The 26371-nt window shown below is 38.1% G+C and overlaps 1 protein-coding gene across 2 annotated transcripts in view; it reads left to right on the top strand.

Moving 5' to 3' along the window:
• The window catches only part of TBX20 (T-box transcription factor 20), a 61247-nt gene that overhangs the window by 10559 nt on the left and 24317 nt on the right, over positions 1 to 26371 (top strand). For both annotated transcript variants that reach the window (XM_053897118.1, XM_019418154.2), the window contains 2 exons: positions 2826 to 2984; positions 13484 to 13560. In XM_053897118.1, the coding sequence (XP_053753093.1) occupies positions 2826 to 2984; positions 13484 to 13560 (236 nt within the window). The remainder of the gene's footprint in view (positions 1 to 2825; positions 2985 to 13483; positions 13561 to 26371) is intronic.

Genomic DNA, 26371 nt, shown 5'->3' with positions numbered 1-26371 from the left:
AAATTGGAAGCAAACAAATCACTTCAGACGTTGCCACCATCCATTCGCCCACAAGAGACCTTGTTTATCATGACCAAATCAGAGTAACCGGGTACTCATGACTCTGCTGTTGGGATGTTGCAAGTAGGTTAATAGGTTTCTGTTATTTTATGTATTGGAAAAGATAATTGACTTTTATCTTTAAGACTGTTGGGATAACTGTCCTTTTCTGTTTTTTTAAAAAAGATGTTTTCATTGATGGATTTTTTTTTCAGGTTAAAAATGATGAGTATCTGAGAGACATTTTCTGTAGGCCAGATCATTCTTAATGTCATTCATATTAAAATTTCTTGGACTCCACTGAAATCTTTGCAGGGAGAAATGAAATTTTTAATGGTTCTGATATTTTCCATATGTGAAGCTTTGAGAAGCACTGTTTGAGTCTTTCCAGAAAGACTTGAGAGTTCATTTTGAAATCACCTGTCCAGAATTAATATGTTCTCCTTTCAATATCAACTTCATGGGTGGGAAGAGCACCAAGCTGGATTTCAGGAGCTCTGGGTTCTAGTCTGATTATGCCAAGATTAGACCTTGACAAATTGTTTAGTCTTAGATGATTGTTAATATCCATTTTAGCTTTAAAGTTTTATTATTTAATGTAACCCTTTATCACCATAAATAGTGTGTTCTGAAAACTACAAGGCAAGATTTTTAGATCTTGTGTAGTTTAGCCAAGTGCTTTGAATTAGTCCAGAAGAAGCCCTTCTTACAGATGCATTTTTAGTTTTATAACAGGAAAATTTTTTACTTCAGGGAATTTAGTTCTTCAGTGAAGCAAAGTTCACATTTCTTTTAGTGTTCCTTAACCCAATGAGATCTTGAGCGGATAGTCAAGGAGCCCTGGCTCTGAGATTCAGTCTGAGGTTGGACCCTCTCCAGCACCTTTTCCCGAAGGAAATTGACCTAGGGATGGTGTAAGTATGGGAGAAGGGACATTATTTAAAGCTTAGGGCTTTGTCCTTTGTGTATGTGTGTGTGTGTGGGGGGGGGTGTGGGTGTGTGTGTGTGTGTGTGAGAGAGAGAGAGAGAAAGAGAGAATGTGTGTGAAAATTATTTGTAACTTCTTATTACAACACATAATGAATGCCCAGCGTTTTTCTTATATCAGTTTTAAGAGTTTACTTTTGTCACTTTGAATTTATTCCAGTTTTTGTTTTGTTTTGTTTTGTTTTGAGTTTATTCCAGTTTTATGAGTGAGCGTAATTATCTTAAACTCCTTGGAATAAATGTCTTATATAAAGAAATGACTTTTTTAAAGTCTATTTCAATTCATTTGGAGCTCTCATTTGTTTTAGTTATTCCTCTTCAGGTTTGGGATCATAAAAGGATGGCATGTTCAAAATTCAATGCCAGTTAATGCCCTGTAACTTTAAGTTGGCTTATATCTCAGCACAGAGAGAGATTGATTCTATATTAGTTATCTCACAGTGACTAGTATTTAACTCTGCTAAAGTAAACCAGCAAAAATACTCATCTACCACACCCATGTTAGTCTAGAAGATGCATCAACACTGCCATTGACCACACTCCTGCCACACTATTTATCACATGCCGCCCAGGAAAGTCAGGCTCTCTGCTAGGCCCTTGGGGTGAAGGGCATACAGTGTGAGCACTGTTATCCTAGGAAGGACATGCCCAGTTTTGCAGATTTAGGTAGCTGTCTGAGCGGCAGTGGGGAAGATGTAGAAAATCCTTTATATATGAAAGTGAATTTTGTTGCTCGGATTTCATAATGGCGAATCATTATATTTTGTTTAAAACATTCATGAGAAATACTGCCTGGTTAATCAAGGTAGACTTATGATTTCTAAGTTTTAGGCAACTTTTACTGGCTGTAAAACAGAAGATGGTCATCACTGTCATTCATGTTTGGTTCATAACAGTGAGTCAGGAATCAACAAAATTGTCAGAAATACTACTACGACTACTAAGGTTTACTGAGCACTTCCTATTTGCTGTGCAACTTATGAGAGTTAACATCATCTTATCCTCACCACAACCTTGTGAGATTAAGTTTTTGTATTTGAGAAAACAAAGTTGGAGAGGCGAGATCATTTGGCCCAAGATGAAGGAGCTAGAAAGTAACAGTTTCTGCACTCTAAGATCTAATGTCACCTAACCTTTCTTAATTCTTTTTATTCCCCTCTACTACCATAAATAACCATCTGTCCTCCTGGAATATATAAGTTCTTACTTTAGAAAATTTAGACATACATCCTCAGTCTAACCAGACTAACAAAATATATTTTAAAGACTTGATTAAAAAAAAAAAAAAAACAAATAAACTTATCCTTCAGATGTTTTCCCCCCCATCAGTTTAGAAAGGACCCTTGAAGCAACTTGTATTATTTACACTTGTTTTGGTAAAATGTGATTTCACAACTATGTTTCTGCAGCATCCTGTGAAAATGATTTGCCTTAAGAATGGAAACGGGTTGTCTGGGTGCCTCAGTCAGTTAAGCATCTGACTTTGACTCAGGTTGTGATCTCAGGGTTCATGGGTCCAAGCCCCATGTCAGGCTCTGTGCTGACAGCTCAGAGCCTGGAGCCTGCTTCCAATTCTGTGTCTCCCTCTCTCTCTGCCCCTCCCCTGCTTATGCTCTGTCTCTGTCTCTCAAAAATAAATCAACATTAAAAAAAAAAAAAAAGAGTGGAAAGGGTGGCTTCTACTCTTAAAACTTAAATTTGAAACTAGATTTTATGGTTCGTTCTTTGCCTCATTGCAGTTTGGCCTGTTTTGCAATATAAATACTTAATATTCAGTACTTCCCATCTCTTTGTTGTAGATAATTTTGAACTCCATGCACAAGTACCAGCCACGGGTGCACATCATTAAGAAGAAAGACCACACAGCCTCATTGCTCAATCTGAAGTCTGAAGAATTCAGAACATTCATCTTTCCAGAGACCGTTTTCACAGCAGTCACTGCCTACCAGAATCAACTGGTGAGTTTGGCATTCACCATTTATTTCCTAAATAAGGTAAAGATTTAGGAGCTGCTTTCATTTTCGTGGAGAGAAATGAAATCCCAGAACTTAGTATCGAAGTTGACTTTGGTGAATGCTATGGAGTATCAGCCCCAGGACCTCTAAGCGTGTTGAGTGACCATGGCTCAAAGTTATGATGGTCTGTATTATACCATCTTGTCTAGAGTCTTTATACTCTTGGTCAGGTTGTTCACTGCCCACTCTCCCCCGCTAAACCTGCCCTATCTGCCTTCTCAAATTTTGTTCTTGAGAAAATCACCTGCTTCCTTTTTCTCCTTCTGGTAAAGCCTCATGATATATATATACATATACATATATATATATGTATATATATATATGTGTATATATATATATGTATATGTATATATATGTATATGTATATATATATACACATATATATATATCATACCTATATAGCTATTTCTTCATAAAATTTAGAGGTTCAGTTTTTTTGCTAAACTAACACACATATTCCAGCCAACTATCCAAACTACTGATATTTTAGATATTTTGTGAAGCTTATTTAGTGTAATTTAAGGTAATTCTAGTAGAATGATCTCTTTAGATAATAAACTGGAGCATGTAAGCAGTATATATTTAATTAACATCAAGACATCTAATTTATAATATTGAGTTTTATACTTTTTACTCTTTGGTATATGTCACATTTCAAGCTTATGTATTTCTTCATCTATAAGGTTTAGTCCAACTCAATAAGTAATTATCAAAGTCTTAACTAAGGGCTAGGTACTGTTAGATACATTCCCATATTTTTTTTTCTTTTTTGGTCAACATAACTTTGAAGGCTGGGGGTAATAGGAACATTCTGTAGTGAGGAAGCTGAAGCTAAGAGACGACAAGAAACTTTTACACGGTCATAAAGGACCAAAAGTAGAATTCCTTTTGTTCTAAAAGGAACGCATTAAGTTTACTTGACAAATTTGGTTGTTTGTGGCCTCTCTAAGGTCTTTGTATCTTGCTTTTATTTGATTAGTTTCAAGATAACCAGGACTATTGCTTTCCTCTTGTTTTGATGTTGTTATATTTTGGATGCTGAGTGAATGAGTATTTGTAAGGTGTGCCTGGTAGATGGCTCAGAGTCCAGAGTGGGATGGTCAGCCAGAGGAGGTATGGTATTGAGTCTCTCAGGAAAGAGCTGGGAGCCCGGGGAGCCCTACACAAATGAGGAAATGGGAGCCCAGAGAAGGGATGTGAGCAAAAGGCAGGAGTGGATGTGTGTCTGTAAGACATAAGCACCTATAATTTCTCTGTGACTTGGAGTAGACATCACTTCACCACTGTGACCGCCATTTTCCTTACCTGTAAACTGGGGCTAAGAACTACCCAGAACATCTTGACCATTGCTGTGAGGATCACATGAGGTACTGTGTGTAAACATGCCTTGGAAATGGTAAGACACTCTATAAATAAGGCATGTGGCTACTATTGGACTGTCTCTGGAGTGTGCAAAGAGGATCTGTCACCTTCGGGATTTTAACACATTAGTGGCATGACCTGAGCCGAAGTCAGACGCTTTAACCAACCGAGCAACCCAGACGTCCCTTTTTAAAATTTTTTTTAATGTTTTTATTTGTTTTTGAAGCAGAGAGAGAACATAAGCAGGGGAGAAGCAGAGAGAGAGGGAGACATAGAATTTGAAGCAGGCTCCATGCTCTAAGCTGTCAGCACAGAGCCCGATGTGGGGCTTGAACTCATGAACTGTGAGATCATGACCTGAGCCAAAGTCAGATGCTTAACCAACTGAGCCGCCCAGGCGCCCCTTTTTTCTAATTTTTTTTAATCTTTTTATTTATTTTTGAAGGAGAGAGAGACAGAGCATGAGTGGGGGAGAAGCAGAGAGAGAGGGAGACATAGAATTTGAAGCAGGATCGGTTATCTCTTAAGGTAACAACACGAGAGTAGATACTTTCAGAGAATGCCCAAGCTAAAGAGTTGGGTATAGAATGACGCCTACGGAGGTCTACAACTTTAGTACTGTTTCTCTGAGAATCTGAAACACTGACACCAATGATACTAGGTTTTATTTGAGGACACGTGTAATATGGATATCACAGATTTGGAAAGCATTCCTGAAACATTCACTTTACACACATTGAATTTGTAGCATTTGTACTATAAAACATTAGATTTGTACTACTACAAGAAACCCATTGATGTTTGAGACTCAAATAGAGACTTGTCATGTGAAAACTTCATTGCTTTTATCAGAATTCTCTGTAAAGAAAACCAAAGCAAGAATAGGTAAATTGTGGGCTTTTAGTGAAACTTACAAACTGAAGAAAATTGAAGGGAAGTTTCTAAGAATAACACCATAGATTCAGTTTAGTAGGTGAAGGAGCAATCCTGCATAAATACTGGTAGCACCTCTCAGATCATGGTACAATGGGATAGGAGGTTTTACCTACATAATTATAATAATAACTAGTATTTGGGTACTTACTGTGTGCAGGGCACCACTTAAAGTGCATTGTCCTAGTTAATCTTCACAAGGATATTACGAAATAGGAACAAACTATTTTTATGTTACATTTACAGCTGGGAAAATTGAGGCGTGGGATTAAATAATTCATCCAAGGTGACCTTACTGCTCCCACCACAGATTTAAGTCCAAGGGGTTAGACTCAAAGGTCAGTGTTCTTAACCTCTAAGCTTTAGGTGCCCGGTGTCCCCAAGAAAGCAGAACTTTATTTCCTCTCAGCTTGTGACCCTCATGGACTCGGAGACATCCTTTTGAGAGGATTTCAACTCTTTATGTTAATTTTTTAAATTTCTTTTCAGGAAGTTCTCACTACTTACCTGCTGCGTGCAGGGCACTGTTCACTCTGTAGAGCAGCTAGTGTAATGACATAGTAATCATCCTAAACTAACAGCTAATAGGAGCCAGACACTTTAATGACACTCTCTCATTTAATTGTTTTCCACTGAACTTCCTATTTAGAAAAATTTTCAAATACTCAACAGTGATGTTTACCCAAAGAATACAAAAATACTAATTCAAAGAGATACATGCACCCCAATGTTTATAGCAGCATTGTCTACAATAGCCAAATTAATGGAAACAGCCCAAGTGTCCATTGACTAATGAATGGATAAAGAAGATGTTATATGTGTGGATATCTATATATACACATATACATTCTTTACCCATTCATCAGTTGATGAATATACATATATATACATATATATGTATAAAATGGAATAAAAAGAATGAAAAGAATGAAACTTTGCCATTTGTAATGACATGGATGGAACTAGAGAGTACTATGCTAAGTGAAAGAAGTCAGTCAGAGAAAGACAAATACCATACTATTCCACTCATGTATGGAATTTAAGAAACAAAAACCAAGAGACCAACCAAGAAACAGATTCTTTTTTTTTATTTAAAAAAATTTGTAAATGTTTTTATTGATTTTTGAGACAGAGAGAGAGCATGAGCAGGGGAAAGGGCAGAGAGAGAGGGACACACAGAATCTGAAGCAGGCTCCAGGCTCTGAGCTGTCAGCATAGAGCCCGACGCGGGACTCGAACTCATGGAGTGTGAGATCATGACCTGAGCTGAAGTCGGACGCCCAACCAACTGAGCCACTCAGGCGCCCCAAAACATTGATTCTTAATTATAGAGAACAAACTGGGTGGTTACCTGAGGGGAGGTGGGTCAGGATCTGAGTTAAATAGGTGATGGGGCTTAAGGAGTGCACTTGCTGTGATGAGCCCCAGCTATTGTATGGAAATGTTGAATGACTATATCATACACTTGAAACTAATATTATACTGTATGTTAATTTAAAAAAAGACTAAAAAAATCCCCCAAATATCCAAAAGTTAAATAAATGGTAAAATGAACCTCATGTATTCTGCACCCAGATTCAGCACTTAACATTTTGCTAAATTTGCTGGACCTCACCTGCCCTGTTTCTCTGTATGTACTTTCCTCCTCCCTTCAATCATTTGAAACTAAGTTGAATACGTCATGATACTTTCCCTGTAAATACTTCTACAAGTATATACTGACAATAAGAATATTATTTTTGTAAGCACAGTATCTTTATCACAGCTGAGAAAATTAATAAGAATTATTCCTTAATATCTTCTAAAATTCAGTTCATACTAAAATTTCCAGGATGGACCAACAAATTTGTAATTTGTTATAAAAATTTATAATTTTTCATTTACCCCCTCTTAACTAGGATCCAACTACAGTTCATGGTTTGGGTTTATTCGTTTTAATTTAAATTAAAAAAATCTCTTTTTTTCTCAGTATCTCATTTAATTCTGACACTCGTCTCCTGGAGAAGACCCCATGAGACCCATTTTGTAGATGAAAAAAACTGAGGTTCTCCTTTTTATTGGCATTGCAAGCCCAAGGAAATGACCATTGACAGTGTTAAGGTTTGGACAATGAATTTGTAAAATACATTAAAATAGACTAAGATACTAATAAACACACATCCTGACACTAGTTTTTCATCTTGCAAATGTTTATTTCTAATTGAGATTATAAGTGGGCTTAAAATCCATTCACCAGTTCCTAGCTATCATTCACTGCATCATAAAGTATAAATATTAATGTGATTAGTATATCACTTCATTGCTAAATAACCTTTAATAGGAGTGATTAAATTCAGAACGAATTTTTTCAATAGATCCTGCTGTGTCTGAGTTTATTTCTTTACATGTACTGCTAAACCATAATTCCCATGCCATGTATATATTTGAAATTCAGGTAATAGTGGAAGATTTTAATTTGGTATACTAATAAGCCAGTTTTGTAAATGGTTCATAAACCTCACAAGACCAATCAAAATTCATGTGTTCAATAAACACATGTGGGATGAATAAATCAGTCTGGGGGTTAATGTTTTCCTTAGTCTTAAGCAATTTTCTAAAGTTATCCTTGATTCTTTCTCAAGCCTACCCACATCTACTGCATTTTCACAGCTATCCCATGCTTGTGTACTATTTCCCTACAGCAGATATACAATAAAGTAAATATATAGGAAATAAACATGTACTTAGGATAAGTATTAGAATTTTTTGTGCACAAAGAATAGAAAGAAGAGAGAGATTTAGAAGTTCACACTGAGGCTCACCTTTGTATCTCTTTAGATAGCACTGTTACTTTTATATCTATTAAAAGTGAAATCAGTTTTCAACAGAATTTGTGAAAAAGCTTCTCCTGTATTGTGGCTGGTAGTTTTATTTGTAAGTAATGAAAATGGGACAGTTTTTGTTGTTTTTTTTCCCTCCAGTTTTCGTGAGGAAATGATTGCATTTCCTTACGTTATTAGATAAAACCTAAATACATTACACTTTCAACAAACTATTTTATAATTTAAGATTTAAAGGTCATACATTGTTTTTGAGCAGGCAGACCATTGCTGTAGAGTTGAAGTGTAGGTCAGGTTTCATTTTTAAAATGCCTTTGGACAGATCTTTTCCTGATAGTTGGAGAAATGGTCTCTGAGGGCCAGCTGGATTCAGAGTCCAGTGATATCACATGGAGTAGTAACCACTGGGAAAGGTCCCCTTCTCCTTGGTGCAGCTGGCTGTGTCAAAATCTGCTCTTCAGTTCTGCATACATTTATTATCTATAGATAAAGGAGATGTTAAAAGAGTGAATTTTTCTTGGTTAAGATATGCATTATGTTTGGGGTGTCTGAGGGACTCATTCGGGTCAGCGTTCGACCCTTGATCTCAGCTCAGGTTTTGATCTCAGGGTCATGAGTTCAAGCCATGGAATGGGCTCTGCACTGGGCAAGAATCCTACTTACAAAAAAAGAAATGTATTCTATTAAGATAACAGGTGAAGAAACAGCAGTATATTCTGGCCTGAAGTAGTCAGCGATTTGCATAAATGCAGGCACCCACCAGACTGCAGGAAGCCTGCCCTTTAATGCTTTTCCTCACAAAATGAAAAACGTTGCTGCTTTTAAAATTTGTTTTTGAACTATAAACTATACCTGTAGTTTCATTTTATTTCTAATGTATTATGTTTGATCACTATTTTGGGACCCTTTTGTAGTATTACCCTCGACATGGATGATATTGTTCAACAGTGTTGCATGTCGTGGCAGGGATTCTGTGTTAGAGAACAAATGAAATGATGTCCAGCTTAGATCACCGTCTGTAACTCAAGTCCTTTCTCTAATCAGTTCTTGGATGGTATAACTTTTTCAGTTATCACAAATTTTACAAAGGGGTATACAACTCTATCTTCAGAAACAAATGTCTTTCGATGTAACTACTCGTTTTTATTGGAATATCCATGGAATAAAATCTATGCATGACCTTTTAAAAATGCATGATTACCTAGAATGTTAAAATCTTGCTATTTAAAAATTATTTTATTTTAAAATTAGAAAACAAAATGAAATGCTATTTGTGTCAATCCAAGAAGAGTTTTGCTAGCCCATCACTGGCAAAAAGATGAAATCGTATTTCTGATTGCTTGTTCTTGAAGCAAACTTCAACAGACATTTCTGGGGTCTTATTGTTAACACCCCAGCAAACTCAGAGACCAGTGATACCCGCTGTGGACACGGTGGATGCATTAGGAAATTTAACTCCTAGTCCTTGTGCTGCTAATCAGGTCTTAATAAAACCTGTTCAGGATTGTAGTGGTAATCCAGGGCCCCCATACAATTTTAGTAATTAGACATCGATTCAGCTTTTTTCCTTCTGACTTCCAAAAGCGATTATTTTCCCTGAAATTCGATAAATGGTCTAGAGAGAAAAGTAAATAGCTGGTTATTGTCTTGAGCCCCTTTTCTAATTAGCACACTAAAGTCAAATCGTTGCTATAACCAATTGGTAAATCTAGGTGTATGAGAGTGCCTTGTACTATTCTTGAATCTTTCCTGTACTTTTGAAATCCTATCAAAATGTGAAGAAAAAAGCTACCATTGATCTGCCTGGGGATTACGAAAGAGGGAGTGAAAAGATGTTGGAACTAGAAAATTCTGGGGTGCCTGGGTGGCTCAGTTGGTTAAGCTTATGACTTCAGCTCAGGTCATGATCTCACGGTTCTTGAGTTTGAGCCCCGCATCAGGCTATCCGCACAGAACCTGCTTTGGATCCTCTGTCCCCTTTCTCTCTCTGCCCCTCCCCTCCTCGTGCGCTCTCTCTCTCAAAAATAAATAAACATTTAAAAATAAAATAATATAAAATAAAATTCTAATACTGAAAGAAAATCCCAAAGAAATCTGAACACCTGTTGAATGTGATTCACTTCTTCAGAGTCATGGCAGTAATATGAGATATGGTGACGTATCACTCGAACAACACACACATGCTGAGAGTATTTATTCTCTACGACAGTCATCACATTCTGAGCCACTAGTCTTTACCTTTTGAAAATAATGAAGAAGAGCAAATATAATTTTTAAAATCCTTTACAGGGACAAAGCAGATCAACAGCCTTTTTTACTCATTATGCCAGATAGATCATACTTTCTATTAGTTTGTGAAGACTCAAACAAAGCTTGGTAGTCACATTTGGAATGGTTGTAAAAGAACTTCTTTCAAAATTAGCTTTTCCATCAGATATCTGCCATTGTCTCCATAAAACTTTATTCACTTTAAAAATTTATTCAACTGAGAGTTGATGGGGGGGTGGGAGGAAGGGGAGGGTGGGTGATGGGTATTGAGGAGGGCACCTTTTGGGATGAGCACTGGGTGTTGTATGGAAACCAATTTGACAGTAAATTTCATATATTAAAAAAATAAATAAATAAATAAACATTAAAAAAAAATTTATTCATTAGGTTATAGGACTTGAGCCTGAAGGAAGCCTTTACTGTCCTACCTCACAGTTTTGGTTTGAAATTTTCATCTGGGTTTGGTTCACCCTTAACATCACTAGCACTTCAGTGACTATGGTGCCACCATCTTTAGTGGCCTGTAAGTCACCGTCTGTTCTGGGAAGCTATGTATCCCTCTGCTTTGTGCCTTGGAATTTTAAGCTCCGTTAGGGCAGGGACCATGTGTTCTTCAGTTTTGCACGATCCAACATTTAGCATAGTATAGGATAGGTAATCGGTCCTCATTAAAGATGTGTTGATGAATGATTGTGAAAGCATTTTCGTGAACTATAAGGCACTTTGGAAATAGAAAGCGTTTTAACTTACAATTATTCAGTAGAAAGAGACATAGCTCCTATCTGAGGATTTAAAACTCTTGTTGGTGTTTTTAGAACATTGGAGTTGCTTGTGCTTTAGAGGATATTTACAGTTTATTTCAAACAAATAAAAAATTTCTCCTTCATCCTGAAAATTGACCTTCAAAATTAAATCCTGGGGCGTCTGGGTCGTTCAGTCGGTTAAGCATCCGGCTTCAGCTCAGGTCACGATCTCACGGTTTGTGCGTTCCAGCCCTGCATTGGGTGAGCTCGAGCCCCACTTCAGGGTGAGCCCCACTTCTCCCTCTCTCTCTTTCTCTCTCCCTGCCCCTTGTGAGATTCTCTCTCTCCTCTCTTTCTCTCTCTGCCCTTTGCTCACTTGCCCCCCCCAAACAAAAATAAAACAAACAAAAGCCCAAACCTAAATCCTACTCTGAAAATAGGACTGACACAGACTTGACCCTTGAGAAATCCATGGCTATGGAAGTGGTGGTGGAGAGGTAGAGAAGGTTCTGTATGAACCCTGGGTGGCCATCAACCAGGCAACCTCAGAGGTCCTGGCTATTTCTTTATATGCAAACTTAAATTAGCTGTTGTTATTCACTAAGAACAGTTTTCTTATTTCCTTCCTTATTTACCAATGTCCATTAACTAAGCTGAAAAGGAAATTAGTAATTTTTTTTTTGGCTGCACGAGTGTGAAAAGGCTAAAAATGAACATTTGTGAGATATTGTCGAGTACTCTTAAGACTTAATAGTATCCAATGATCAATCTTATATCCTGCCAGTGTTCACGGCAGAGCAGTGCAGTCTCTGAATAGGATAGTGCAGGAAGTTCTAGTTTACGTGAGGCAAACAGCTTCTTTGCAGCTTGTACATTGGTTAGTTCATACTTAGAAAACTCAAAATGGAAACAAATGCCTTTCTTTTGTAATGAAAAAAAGCAATTCTTTAGGTGTTATTTATTTATTTATTTTTAATTTTTTTTTTTTAACGTTTATTTATTTTTGAGACAGAGAGAGACAGAGCATAAACGGGGGAGGGGCAGAGAGAGAGGGAGACACAGAATCGGAAGCAGGCTCCAGGCTCTGAGCCATCAGCCCAGAGCCCGACACGGGGCTCGAACTCACGGACCGTGAGATCGTGACCTGAGCTGAAGTCGGACGCTTAACCGACTGAGCCACCCAGGCACCCCTAGGTGTTATTTAAAATGAACAGCGGATACACTCTGATCAGAGGAATAGTTGCATTTTGGCATAAGAGTATTTCAGGTTATTTTGATTGTTGTTTAGTGCTTACGAGGAGGATGTGCCTCAATTGTAACTTTTTCTTCAGGTTAAGACTGTTTTGTGCATTTCTCTCTAAAGATTTACATGGGTTCTTGTTTTGATACCAATGGCCTATGACTCTGTTTAAAGGTGTCTGTGGTTCTAATTCAGATATCTATTAGCCGTGTCCTGGTCCTCCTGGGTTCTTTTCGGCTCTAATCATGAATTTTACAAGTCAGGTATCTTTTAATCGGTGTTTCTTTTATTTTTTTGCTTCTTAACCTGATGTCTATTTCTTTGGATGGACAGTACATACGATTTAATGGATCTTTTTACATTAATATTAATACTGTGGGAATTATGACTAGGACATCGTAGGTACTCAGGACTTCAGACTGTGATTCTTATTAGGGAATTTTTTTTTTTTCCCTGTGTAAGCACGGAGTCTATAAATAGCATTGTACGGGAGGATAACAAAAGACTGATTCTAATTTGGTCAGATGGAAAGGGGAGCAGGGGTAAATTATACTCTGAAAGCTTTATATCATGTATTTATGTCATGGATTTCAATCTAGTATTGAACATGAAGCTATTATTGGCCATTTTATCTTTGCATCCATTGTGGTATATGTATGTGCCTATAGGATTCACAAATGATGCTGCCAACTCAGCATGAGGCAACACTCTTGTTTCTATTCCCCATCACCCACCAGTGCTGGCCTAGACAGCTCCCTCACTCCCTGCCCTCTTCAATACTTCACAGAGCAGCCACAGTGTTCACAAAGCTCCACCCCCACCATTTGTCTCTATACGTTGACCTTCAGCCTGTTCTCCAGGACCAGCCGGTCTCCAAGTCCCTCCTCTCTGAGGCCTTCCCTGATCAGCTGTCCCACTCGGCTGTGATCCATCCCTCCTGCGAACTTCTCTGTCACTTTCCACCCTTCCCACGGTCCTGAGAGACGTTAAGTTTTCTTGGGGTGGCATGGAAAATGAACAAAACAAACTCAAACCTCGGAAATGATACTGTCTTGTTGCCCATTCATTCCTTTCCAGATAACCAAGCTGAAAATAGATAGCAACCCTTTTGCCAAAGGATTCCGGGACTCCTCCAGGCTCACTGACATTGAGAGGTAATGAGAATTTTCTGTTTACTTTTTTGTCCAGATAAGATAAAAAAAAAAAAAGAGCGAGTTTGTAGGAACACACTCCTTTCAACGCCAAAGAACCATAACCTTGCTGTAGATAGTCTCCGATTCGCCACCCCACTTCCCCTTCCACCTATAAACCCTTAGATATGCAGCTGCTTAAGCTTTGACAGCTGCTATGTCTGCGTCTGCTCTGTGCTATTTCCAAGGAAGTGTTTTTTTTGGTTGGGACATTTACTCAACTGTAAAAAATAGGGTTTCTTCGTTATCAATGACTCAATCCTTTTGATGATACTAAGCTTCATGTCTCGAGTGGCAATCTGTAGAGAAATGGAATTTTGATAGCCTTTGCCTTCTGAAGTGGACATATTTGCTAGCATGAAGAATATGAGTAGTTTGGAATGTCGAAGCAAGGAGATCTAATTTAACTCAAGGCACATATTTTACCTATGGTGTAGACTGAGTCTATGCTGTAGGAGAGACATCAGATCTCAGGACCTTTAAGAAGACAAGTGACAATCGTGTGCCTGGAACTTCACTTTTTACTTAATTGAAATGGTTCACACATTGCGAGGCCATCTATGTGATGAGTAATGACTATAATGAGATCCATAGCTTGCCCATAGGAATGGCAAAAAAAATGTGTGTTTTTTATAGGGAGAAGATTTTTCAACCTGATTATTTGTAACTCTTACACCTACTATGTAACTTTCTGTACTTCTTTTTTTTGTATGAGAACATTTAAGTTCTCCTCTCTTTGCAGATTTCAATTATACAAAAAGTGTTATCAACTCTAGTCACCATGTTACACGTTAGATCTTTAGACCTTTTTTATCTTCTGAACTTATTCTTTCATGTGGCCTGAAGTCTTTGACAGGTGGTGTACCCTCACCACCAGCCTTTAGGTTTAATTTACCTCCAAATCTTTGTGCGATTTCCCTACTAACTGCTACACGTTTCTGTCACACCCTGTGTTACCTACCACATGGTCACGTATCCTGACCTCCGCACTTCTTTCCAACCTGTCCTGGCAATTGCAGATGAAGAACTAATTACACATTTTAACAACATCTTTCTGATCCTTCCCTCAGCCTTCCCGAGTGGCAGAGCATGGGGGGTGGGTGGTTTTGAGTTGGAGAAACAGATATAGAGACTCAGTGGGGAGGTGGAGAAGCCAGCAGGATAGGCTGAAAGTGGGGCAAGTGCTATGGGATTTGAGTAAAAGAGAGACATTAAGTGGTTGGGGAGCTTGACAAGTGGCTGTGGGTGCTGAGATCAGGGAAAGAAAATTGAGCTTGTGGTTGAAAATCCATTGCATGGGCGCCTGGGTGGCTCAGTCAGTTAAGCGTCCGACTTCGTCTCAGGTCATGATCTCGCGGTCCGTGAGTTCAAGCCCCTCGTTGGGCTCTGCGCTGACAGCTCAGAGCCTGGAGCCTGCTTCGGATTCTGTGTCTCCCTCTCTCTCTGCCCCTCCCCCACTCATGCTCGCTCTCTCTCTCTCTCTCTCTCCCTGTCAAAAATAAATAAACATTAAAAAAAATTTTTTTTAAAGAAAAGAAAAGAAAATCCATTGCAAACTGCAGAGAGACTCCAAGTGGGTAGCTCTCTAATTAGGTGGGACAAAGGCAAGCAGATAGGCCTTGAGACTGAAGTCAGTGAGAATGTAGCATCAGCAGTGTGGGTGACAAATGAATCCATTTGCAAAGGCTGCTCTCATTCAAGCGTGACCTTTTTCATTTGTTTCTGGAACGCCAGAGGCACTGATGCAAAGGAGATGTGTACAGGTGGAATCATAAGTGAACTTGTCTGTTTAAGTCAGGTAGCAGGTAAGAATGAAGACAGTGGCTCAGTGGGGCCGTAGTGGTGTGTTTTTGTAGTGTGTGCCCTATCTTCTGTCTCAAATCAAGGGATGGGTATAATATACTGGGTGACAAACTCATCAGTTAGACTCCCAGCTCTGCCTTTTACTGGCACAGTGATCCTGGAGAAGTCTCCTAGCCTCTGAGTCTGTTTCCTATGGGAACAATAACCCTGCTCACTTCAGAGGTTTGTTATGAGAATCAAGTAAGATAACATTTATGAAATACCTTATAAATATAAAAATATGAAATAATTATATTGTTATTTTTTTGCCCCATCTAAGTGTACTTTAGTAGTCTTAATAAACTACTCCTAGAGTAAAAATAGCCTCTTAGTTGCACGTGCACTCACGAGATGTGAGTCCCCAGACTGACTGCCCTTTAGAACAGCAGATTTAATAATACATGCAGGCACATTTTCCACTTATTGAATAAGCATCCTGATGTGGGGAGCAGTCACATGAACGTGAAGCTGAGTAGCTTTCAATGGTCTGAGAGCAAAAAGAGCATCTTCTGTGACCAGCTGAAAGTTTGCAAGATGACCTAACTAGTGTGAAATTGGCCAAGGTTTTGGATTTCATTTCCAGGTATTTAAGTCTGAATTTTCCCTAAACAGCCTTTGGGGATGGGTCAAATCAGATCAATTGATCTTTAGAGACCTAAAGAAATTAAATTAGTCTGGAGTCAGTTACTGCACTAAACCATCTAGTAATTGAATTGCTCCTTGTAACTGATTGAAAACAGCCCTATCTGTAACAATAGAGGAGACTTTTCTTTATAAGAGATCTGAGAGAAAAACACATCTTTTTATGACATGATGACAGAAATTGCACTTTTCTAACCTAATCGAATATGATGTTATAAATATGTGATCTTAATTATTTTAAGTTTCCTGTTCTAGATTTACAACTACTATATGGGACACCCAAACAAAAACGCCTTTGGGACTGGATCTGTTTGCTATATACCTCTATTATAATATTATTTCTTCTACAGTTGCATATGCTTTTGGGATACTGTATAAGGCATTACGGTTTTCTTGCTCTCAATTTTACTAGGTTCCGGTCAGATACTTGAATGTCTAACATGCTTCACATGTAGCATTACTCCTCAGTGACAGCATCTCCCTCATTTCTAAAAGGAAACCCACCTCTTTAGCAAAAGTAGAAAGTATTTTCATTGGATACTTTGCACAGCTTAGAAGCAAACCAAAGCCCAAAGGGATTTCTTATTTTTTTATTTTTTTAAATGTGTATTTATCTTTGAGAGAGAGAGAGAGAGAGACTGAGCGTGAGCAGGGGAGGAGCAGAGAGAGAGGGAGACACAGAATCCAAAGCCTGGAGCCTCTGAGCTGTCAGCATAGAGCTTGACGTGGGGCTCGAACTCATAAGCCGTGAGATCATGACCTGAGTAGAAGTTGGATACTTAACCAACTGAGCCACCCAGGTGCCCTAGGGATTTCTTCATATAACCACATTCATAGTTATTTAGTTCAGGGAAAGAAATACCTGCTGGTCTGTCAGATAATAATAAACAATCTGTCAAGCTGATGTTTTCTTTGGGGGGGGGCACTTTGTATAGTAAGTGAAAGCACAGTGTTACCTCTGAGAAAGGAGAAATAACTGGGAGGGTTACTAAATGATTTCTTCAAAATTAAGTTTCTTTTATTAGTTTTTTTTTTCAAAGAGAGTTCATGCTCATTGCAGAAAAATACTAACAAGAAAAAAAAGCATAAATATGTAACAAATCCCATTCACTCAGTGGTAATACTGCTAACAAAAATTTATATATTCTTCCAGGTACTTTCCTATGCATTTACTTCCTTTAAAGTTTACATACATACTGTTTTTAATCATTTCCCCTTAATATCAGTAGATGTTTGTCTGTAGTATACTTTTCAATAGCTGCCTAATTTTCCACTGTGTGTGATCATTTATTTGACCAATTGTATATATTAGTTATTTACATTTCCCACTTTCTATTATTATAAACAGGGCCAGGAGGAAAATACATATCTTTACCCATATCCTTCATTATTATCATAGGATAAATCCTAACAAATGAAAATACTGGGTCTAAGTTTTAATCATATTTTTTAATTGTTAAAAATTTGGGAAAAACCTAAATATTCAATAGTAGAAACATGGTTTAATGAATGTTTATAGTCATGCAATGGAAAACCTTTTAAAAATTGTGGTAACATTGCAACCTAAAGTTTGCCATTTTAATCATTTTTGAGTATAGAATTCAGTGGCATTATGTATATTCACAGTGTTGTGCAACCATCACCATTATACATTTCTAGAATGTTTCCATCATCCCAATCAGAAGGTCTGTATTCATTCACTACTAGCTCCCCATTGGTCCTCCCTCAGCCCCTGGTAATATCTGTTCTACTTTCTGTCTCTGTGAATTTGCTTAGTCTAGGTACCTCAGAAAAAGGGAAAGATACACATGTTTTTAACGCTTTTCATACATACTGCCAAATTTCCCTCAAGAATGATTGTCCATGTCATGGTCAAGAGTGCCCATTTCTTGTACCTTTGTCAAACATAATCACTGTCTTTTCATCTTTGCCAGTTTGATAGGTGAAAATTTGTCCTTTCTTTTGTAAGTTGGCCTGTTTGTCATTAACCCTCTCTTTTTTCTTTTGTATTGTTCATTTTTTCTCTTACTGATCTATGCAAGCTACTTATGTAATAGTATTTTTAGTATTTTATATATAATATTTAGTGTGTATTAGTATTTTTATTGTTTATGTATACTGGACCCATTTTACCAGTTTGAAATTAGCTTTTTAAATGTTTTTGATAGAGTATTTTATCACCAATCTGTTTTTCTTTTACTTTATGATTTCTATTAAGAGGCCCCCTACTTCAGAATTATATAAATATGTAAATGTTCAACTACAGACTTCTGTCACCTTACGGCTTTCTATTTTTTCACTTAAAAAGTCATGCAGTATTTATTTTGGTGTAAGATATAAAATAGACATGTGTACTGTACATTTTTTATAAGTGGTTCCAATACATGTATTTACTAACATATTCCTTTCCCACTTATTTATAATTCCTCCTATCATATATTAAATTCTTACCTGTAGTAGTTTTTATAGTCTCTTTATCAAACTTCCAGTATTGCATTGTTTTAATGTTTATAAATTGATAAAATATATAAAAACTGATACTTAGAGGGGCGCCTGGGTGGCTCAGTCGGTTGGGCGGCCGACTTCACTCAGGTCACGATCTCGCAGTCCGTGAGTTCAAGCCCTGCGTCGGGCTCCGTGCTGACGGCTCAGAGCCTGTAGCCTGCTTCCGATTCTGTGGCTTCCTCTCTCTCTGCCCCTCCCCCGTTCATGCTCTGTCTCTCTCTATCTCAAAAATAAATAAACGTTAAAAAAAAAATTTATAAAAAAAAAACAAAACTGATACTTAGATATCTGATATGGCAAACTCCAAACGTTTTTACTTGTTATTTTCAAATTTTCTTGCTATTCTTTGGCATTTATGCTTCCAGTCTTTGGAATCATTTTGTCAGATCTTCCCCAAAAAAAGTCATTGGAAATTTGACCGGGCTTATGTTCCATTTATATAATAAGTTGGAGGAGAAAATTGGTATCTTTACCAATTGGAAAGTATTGGAACTTCCTTCTGGGCATATGTCATGTTTGTCCTTTTACTAAAATGTCTTTTTATGTTCCTTAGAAGTTTTGAGATTTTCAAGTTTGTAAGTCCCAACCATATTTTCTTAGGCCCCAAATTTTCTTAGGCACATAGCTAAGTCTACTAGAGCTACACTGTCCTATTTCATCAATGGCCCTTGACCATAGATGGCTTGACCATTGATGGTCACCATAGATGACGTCAAGTGAGGACTTGAAATGTGGCTATTCCCATTGAGATGTGCTGTCAGAACAAACAAACAAACCCTATGATGTTGAAGGCTCCTTGAAAAAAGAATGAAAATATCTCAAAAGTTGTTTTAAAATATTGTTATATGTTAAAATAATATTTTGGGGGTGCCTGGGTGGCTCAGTCAGTTAAGCATCTGACTCTTGATTTTGGCTCAGGTCATGATCTCACAGCTTGTGAGTTCAAGCCCCATGTCGGGCTCCATGCTGATAGCTTGGAGACTGCTTGGGATTTTTTCTCTCTCTCTCTTTCTCTCTCTCTCTTTCTCTCTTCTTCCACTTGTGCTTGTTCACACACTCTCTCCCTCTCTCTCTCTCTCTCTCTCTCTTTCAAAATAAACTTTAAAAAATGATACTTTGGACATATTAAACATATTAAAATTAATTTCACCTATTTTTAATGTGACAACTAGACTATTTAAAATTACATATATGGCTCACACTACCTTTGTACTGGATGGCACTGCACCAGAGAGATTTTTGGGAAGAGAGAGCTTGCTTTTGAAAGTAGAATTTTTAATTAGAATCTACCTAGTATAGTCTGTAAAAAGCTATCGATTCCTATCCGTGTTGGGCATACTGCCATTCTGATGAAACTTAAAAAAGAGTTTTAATAATTTTTCCTTTTAGTCTCTTGAGTTTTCTACTCAGATTGCTGTATAATTTGCAAAAAAATGATAATTTTATCTTTTTTCTTTCTTATAGCTATGCTTTTAAAAATGTCTTTTCCTTGTTTTACTACACTGACTAAAATTTCCAAGACCCTATTGAAAAGTAATGGTTGTAGTTGGCATTATTCTCTTGTTCTTGACTTGTTTAGCAATGCCTCAAATGTTTGATCATCATATATGGTTTTCATTGGCAGTGGGTTTCAGATGGATATTCTTTATCATGTTGAGGCAATACCTTTCTATGCCTAAATAATTTTTTGTTGTCCTGAATATTAAATGAATTTATATTTAATAATCTTTTAACATCTGAGACAATTTTAATTATTTTTCTACTTAAAAAAATTTTTTTAATGTTCTTATTTATTTTTGAGACAGAGAGAGACAGAGCATGAGCAGGGGAGGGGCAGAGAGAGAGGGAGACACAGAATCTGAAGCGGGCTCCAGGCTCTGAGCTGTCAGCAAAGAGCTCAACGCGGGGCTTGAACTCATGGACTGTGAGATCATGACCTGAGCTGAAGTCGGACGCTTAACCGACTGAGCCACCCAGGCGCCCCTATTTTTCTACTTTTAAATAATAATATGAATAATTATAGTCCTGTTGTCTATGTGGAGCTATCAGTTTATTTCTGGAATAAATCCTGTCTGGATTTTACCTGGTTTTCTTGTAATCCGTTGCTGGATTTAATTTACTCCTATTTTCTTTAAGACATTTTATCAATTTTTGTAACAGAGATTTAACTTTGTTTCTTCTTCCCTTTTCTGTCAGTTTTTGGTATCAGGTTTCTGCTAGTTTGTTCAAATGAATTGAAATATGTTCCTTTTGAGTCGGGATCAGTTTAAAAATGCAAGGAAGTTTTACAGTCTTCCCCATAAATTCATCTGGGTGAAGTACTCTTACGGGGAAGACTTGTTTAACTAGTTAAGTTCCATAGTTTATCAGAAATATATATTAATTTCTATCCCATTTAATGCTTTTTGTCTTGGATTCTACTTTGCCTATTCTTACATTGCTGTACTTTTTAAGTTTTTGCTTTCTTTTATTTGCCTTTTAGTTTTTAAAAATCTTTGTCACTATAGCAATATACTCCCTCTCTCTTGCATCATCAAGTATCCTGACATTTGACAATCATCTCTAGATCCCATTTGTCTCTTGAATTACTGATGTTTTCAATTTCCTGCTCCTTATAATAAAGCTCCTTACGAGTTGTGTCTATTCTCTTCCCTTTGTCTTTCCTACCCTGCCTTTCAGGCTTTCCCCCTCTTCTCCACCAGTCCGCCCTTGTCCAGGTCACCGGTGACCTCTCCATCACTAAATCCAATGGACAGTCTCAGTCATCGTCTTCCTTGTCCTGTCAGTCAGGTTTGACACTTGTTCATTCTCTCCTACTTTCCTCTTGGCTTCTAAGACCTCTCACTCTTCTGGTTTTTATTCTACTCCATTGGCCATTCTTTCTCCACCCCCCGGTTGGTTCTTCCTCTTGTCCTCCATCTTTAGACAGTGATGTGTTCCAGGCCTTCATCCTGGGACCTCTCTTTCTCAATCTGCACTTCTTTCCTGGATAAATTGACCTGGTTTCATGATATTATATGCTGATCACTATTAAATGTACATCTCTGGTTCTGTCCTCTCAAGATTCAAAGATCTGACTGGCTATTTCTTTTACTCTTCCCTCTCCCCATAAAGGGCTTCTCAGATTTCACACATCTGAGACAGGATGCCCAGTCATTGTCTCCCACACCTGCTCTTCCCTTACCCTTCCCATCTCAGCTGTGGGCAACCACATCCTTCCACGGCTCTGGCCAAAAGGCTGGCAGTCATCCTTGGCTCCTCTTTTTCTTTCTCTTCCTACATCCAAACAGTCAGCTAATCTTTCAAACTATGTCCGGAGGAGTCCAACTGCTTCCTTACCATCTCCATTGCTACCACCCTTATCTGAGACACTATCATCTCTTTACTAGATTATTACACTAATTTTCTCATTGATCTTTCTACCTCTACTCTTACTGCCCTCAGGTCAGTTTCTAGTACACCAGTCAGAATGGTGTACTTTCACTGTCGAGGAAAGGGAATTGGACCATATCACTCTTGCTCAGAGCTCTCCAGTGACTCACTTCTCATTGATAGTAAAATCCCAGTCCAGACATGGCTTGAGAAGTCTTACGGAATCTGGCCCCGACCTTCTCAGTTCTGTCTCTGAATTCATGTACCTTCCTCTTGGTCACTTTTCTCTAAGCATGCCCAGGCCTCTGCCTGGAATGTGCTGCCCCCATATCTGAATGGGTCTGAGGCTTTGTCTTTTGTTTCCTACTATATCCCTAGGTCCTAGAACAGTGGCCGGTACATAGTATATACTCACATATTATGTTGAGTAAATAATGATGTTGTCTTTTTAAAAATAACAAGAGTATCTGTATTTTTTAAAAAATTTTGTCTGAAGGTCTTTGTGTTTTAATAGAAAAATGTAATCCCTCTTCAGTATCGTAATAATTGATATGTTTGATTAATTTGATATGTTTGATATTTCTGCTCACTGTTTAATTCGGCTATTTGCTTTACATTTTATTTTTTCTTCTTTTGTTATATTTATCACCTTACCCCCACCCACCCCTTTTATTATAGCTGAACTTCCACAGTCAGGCAGTGGGCTATATACTTTACACACTTGATTTTAGTCACTCGTCAAAATAAGCCTATAATAAAGAACCATTATCATCCCTATTTGGTAGATGAGATAGCAGAAGTTTGGAGAGATCGGTACTTTATTCACACAATTTGTGAGTTGAGCTTCGCACCCACCATAGTTTCTATGAAACCAAAGTCTTTGCTCTAGTGTTAACTGTATTTCTTTTTAATAATTATGCTTTCAAATTCTAAAAGACATAATTGTAAAATTGACATTTCTGTTATTGTCAGAAGCTATATACTTTCTTTTCTTGTAAAATAGGAGATATTTAGTATATGATTTTTCTTTGTGCTACCCCTCCCCCTCCATCCATAATTGTGGTTTACATGATCTGGGATATTTTTTTAATGTTTTATTTATTTTTGAGAGAGAGAGTGTGTGTGCACAAGCGGGGGAGGGACAGAGAGATGAGGACAGAAGATCTGAAGCAAGCTATGCTCTGAGAGCAGCAAGCCTCATGCAGGGCTCAAATTCACAAACTACAAGATCATTACCTAAGCCAAAGTCGGATGCTCAAACAACTGAACTACCCAGGCGCCCCTGATCTGGGGTTTTAAATCCAGATTTTTATTCATGTATCTTCTTTATCTTTTTCAAAAGATTTTTTGTTAAAGATGACAGTACATCAACTATAGTCATTTAAATTGAATTCTAGTCATTTCACTGTTTATTGCTCATTTCTGTAGTCTTTCCAATTATTAGAATCATGTTCTGACTTTATTCCCGGTTGTTGGTAAACGTTGAGTAATTGGCTGGGAAAGGATGTGTGCATCCTTTGCTTTATGAGTTCTTGTTTATCCCAGATGATCTGCCAGCATTATGGTAGCAGTCTTTCCCCCCAGACCCTTTCAACTGTCCTTTGCCATCTGGCTTTTAAATACTGTGGAATAAAGGCTGGTGCCACTGTCTCCCCTTTGTTGGAAACTTACCTTTTTTTCTCTCTGTCTGGATAAAATGCTTTTAGAATATTTTCTTTGAAACTCAGAAATTGGCCAGTATTTGTCTGATTGTAGATTTGTAAAAATTAGTGTTTCCTCTATAAATAAACCCTTTAAATTGAAAACTCAGGTCATTTTTCAGCCCAGGCAGACTGTCTTCTTATTCTTCTTTATCTCCTCTTTTTGCTTCTAAGTGGCCTGCTCTATTCAGACCCTCCAAGACTCCTATTATATGTACATTAGTTACATCTCCCAAATCTGTTCCCTGTTTCTCTTATTAATTAATAATTTTCGTCTCCTTAAGTTTTTTACTCTGATGTTGGGAGAATTTCTTATATAAGGTTTCTCATTTGTTTGATTTTGTTTCCTGCAGCATCCAGTGTTCCGTGTTCTGAGTTCTTTTAGGATGTGGTTATTGTTACTTTGACATTCTGAGTATACTTATGCCTCCTGATGGTTTCCTTTTTATGCCCGTTAGTGCCTGTTTTGTTAATATGGGGTCTTAAATCTTGCTGAAAATTTGAAAATATATATTAGACACTAAAATATTTCTTTCTGTTTCTTGAAACAAGTCTGTTTCAGAAGAGAGCACTTGTTCTGCTTTTATCTTTTATCTATTTTTTTAAGTTTATTTATTTATTTTGAGAGAGAGAGAACACGAGCATGAGCAGGGGAGGTCAGAGAGAGAGGGTGACAGAGAGAGACAATCCCAAGCAGGCTCTGCACCATCAGCACAGAGCCCGACGCACGGCTCTATCCCATACACCCTGAGATCGTGACCTGTGCTGAAATCAAGAGTCAGATGCTTAACTGACTGAGCCATCCAGGTACCCCTTGTCCTGTTTTTAAAATTAGTTTTCTTCTTTTGAAATGCCGAATGTTTTGTTAATGTCCAATTACTTTTCCCCAGCTCATCTACAGAATGGGATATCTGATTGCTTAGTGTTAGGGAGTTGAGATTAATTTTGAATAAAAGCATGTGGATCTTTGTTAAATCTTTCAGGTACAGACCCAAGAATAGGGTGATAATTTAAATTTTTTATAATTTTTCCACTGTGGAAGTATAATTATTCTGTTTGGGGTACGGAGTTGTGGCAGGTGGATTGGTGGGGTAGGGAATGTAGGAAAGGGAGTTTTCACCGTGCAGTGACTGAGCTCCCCTCTCAGTCTGCCTCAGCGGCTAGAAGTTAGCACCTCTTCCAACCAGCCCGGCAGAGCAGCCTTGCAGCCCTCCTCCAGAGTCAGAGTGAGCAGAGCCAACCACGGCCATGGGCCCACAGCGTTCAGTGTACGATAACCACCCCGGGTTAGCTGAGAGCCTCGCTCTGGGATTCCTTAGTCCTAGCCTCCAGAGTGCGAGAATCCACTCCTTGTCAGCTGTTCACAGACCTGGCTTTATCATTCATCTCTGCTGCTCCAAGGTGGGGTTTAGGTGAAGCTCTGACCGAGGACTTCCCTTTATTCCCTCCCCAGCTAGCTTGCCAGTGATGACTGACACGCTGCTTGGTGCTTCCCTCACTCCTCTCCTGTTTGTGGCTAAACCGTGCATTTGGCATTCTACCTGATTTCCTGTTTTCTCAGTCATGTCAGTGGGGCAGAGAATTAAATACATAGGCTTATCTCACCTTATTCATTCAGGATGCATACTGAAAGTCTCTATAAAATAAGTTTAAAATCCCCTGGCACTGAATACAACTTGCAAACACATGAAATTTGGACAGAAGCCCAGAAGGAATCAGGCCTTTTCGCTCAGAGCTCAAAGCCACTGTATTAATTTAGACGAGGAAGGAAACTTCAGGAAAGTTGCAAATCTGATATTCTGGGAATTGATGGAAGTTTCATCTGCATCAAGCCACAGAGCAACCAATGTTTTGGCAGCTTTGCTAAAGAGGCTCATATTTTGTGGACAATTTCTGTGTCTTTCGTGATGACTTACAGTTTCAAAAAGAAAGTGATGTTTGGTCCTAACACAGCTCTCAGCTTGCTTGTAGAGTGTCTGAGGCAGTAAGGTGTTCATTAGAAGTGGTGCAGGGTCAGTGGGGCCTATCTCTCATCAGGTAAGCGGCTTAGAGCAGGGGTTGGCAAACAGCTATCTGCCACCTGTTTGGTACAGGCCGCAAGGTAAGAATGGTTTACCTTTTTCAGTAGTTGAAAAAATTAGAAAAATAATACTTCGTGACATGCAAAAGAATATGAAATTAAGTCTTGCTGTCTATAAATCAAGTTTTACTGGAGGACAATCACATTTTTCTGTTCATGTATTGCATTTGGCTGCTTTCATGCTACAGTGACCGAGCTGGGTATATCTGACAGAGACCATAAAGCATGTGAAGCTTTAAACATTTACTGTTTGGCTTTTTTAGAAAAAGTTTGAGGATTCCCGGCTTAGAGCTTTAAGGGACAGTGGAAATATTAGCAGCGGGGAAAACTCCTACCCAGCAATTTTATGTCCATAGGATGATGTTTCCTCTCTGTGGGCTGAAATGAAGCAACTCAGAATTTCGCTTTGAGCCTGTTGACAAAACTGGCGAGATCTGATCTCTGCCAACACCTTATCCTTCCTGTCTTTGCGGTGGTGGTTGAGACGTGCTCGCAGGGGCATTTTAGCAGGTGTAGTTCAAGCCAGAAGAAAGATGACAGAGTAGGGTAACCAAGTAACAGCCTGGATATGCATACTTTCTAAGAATTCCTGCAGATTTCAATCACCTATGGTATTGTTACCCATTTTCTAATT

Source organism: Panthera pardus, unplaced genomic scaffold, assembly GCF_024362965.1.
Source record: "Panthera pardus isolate Hobbes unplaced genomic scaffold, ASM2436296v1 HiC_scaffold_8, whole genome shotgun sequence".
NCBI classification, from domain to species: domain Eukaryota; kingdom Metazoa; phylum Chordata; class Mammalia; order Carnivora; family Felidae; genus Panthera; species Panthera pardus.
This window is presented reverse-complemented; position numbering and strand designations above follow the sequence as displayed.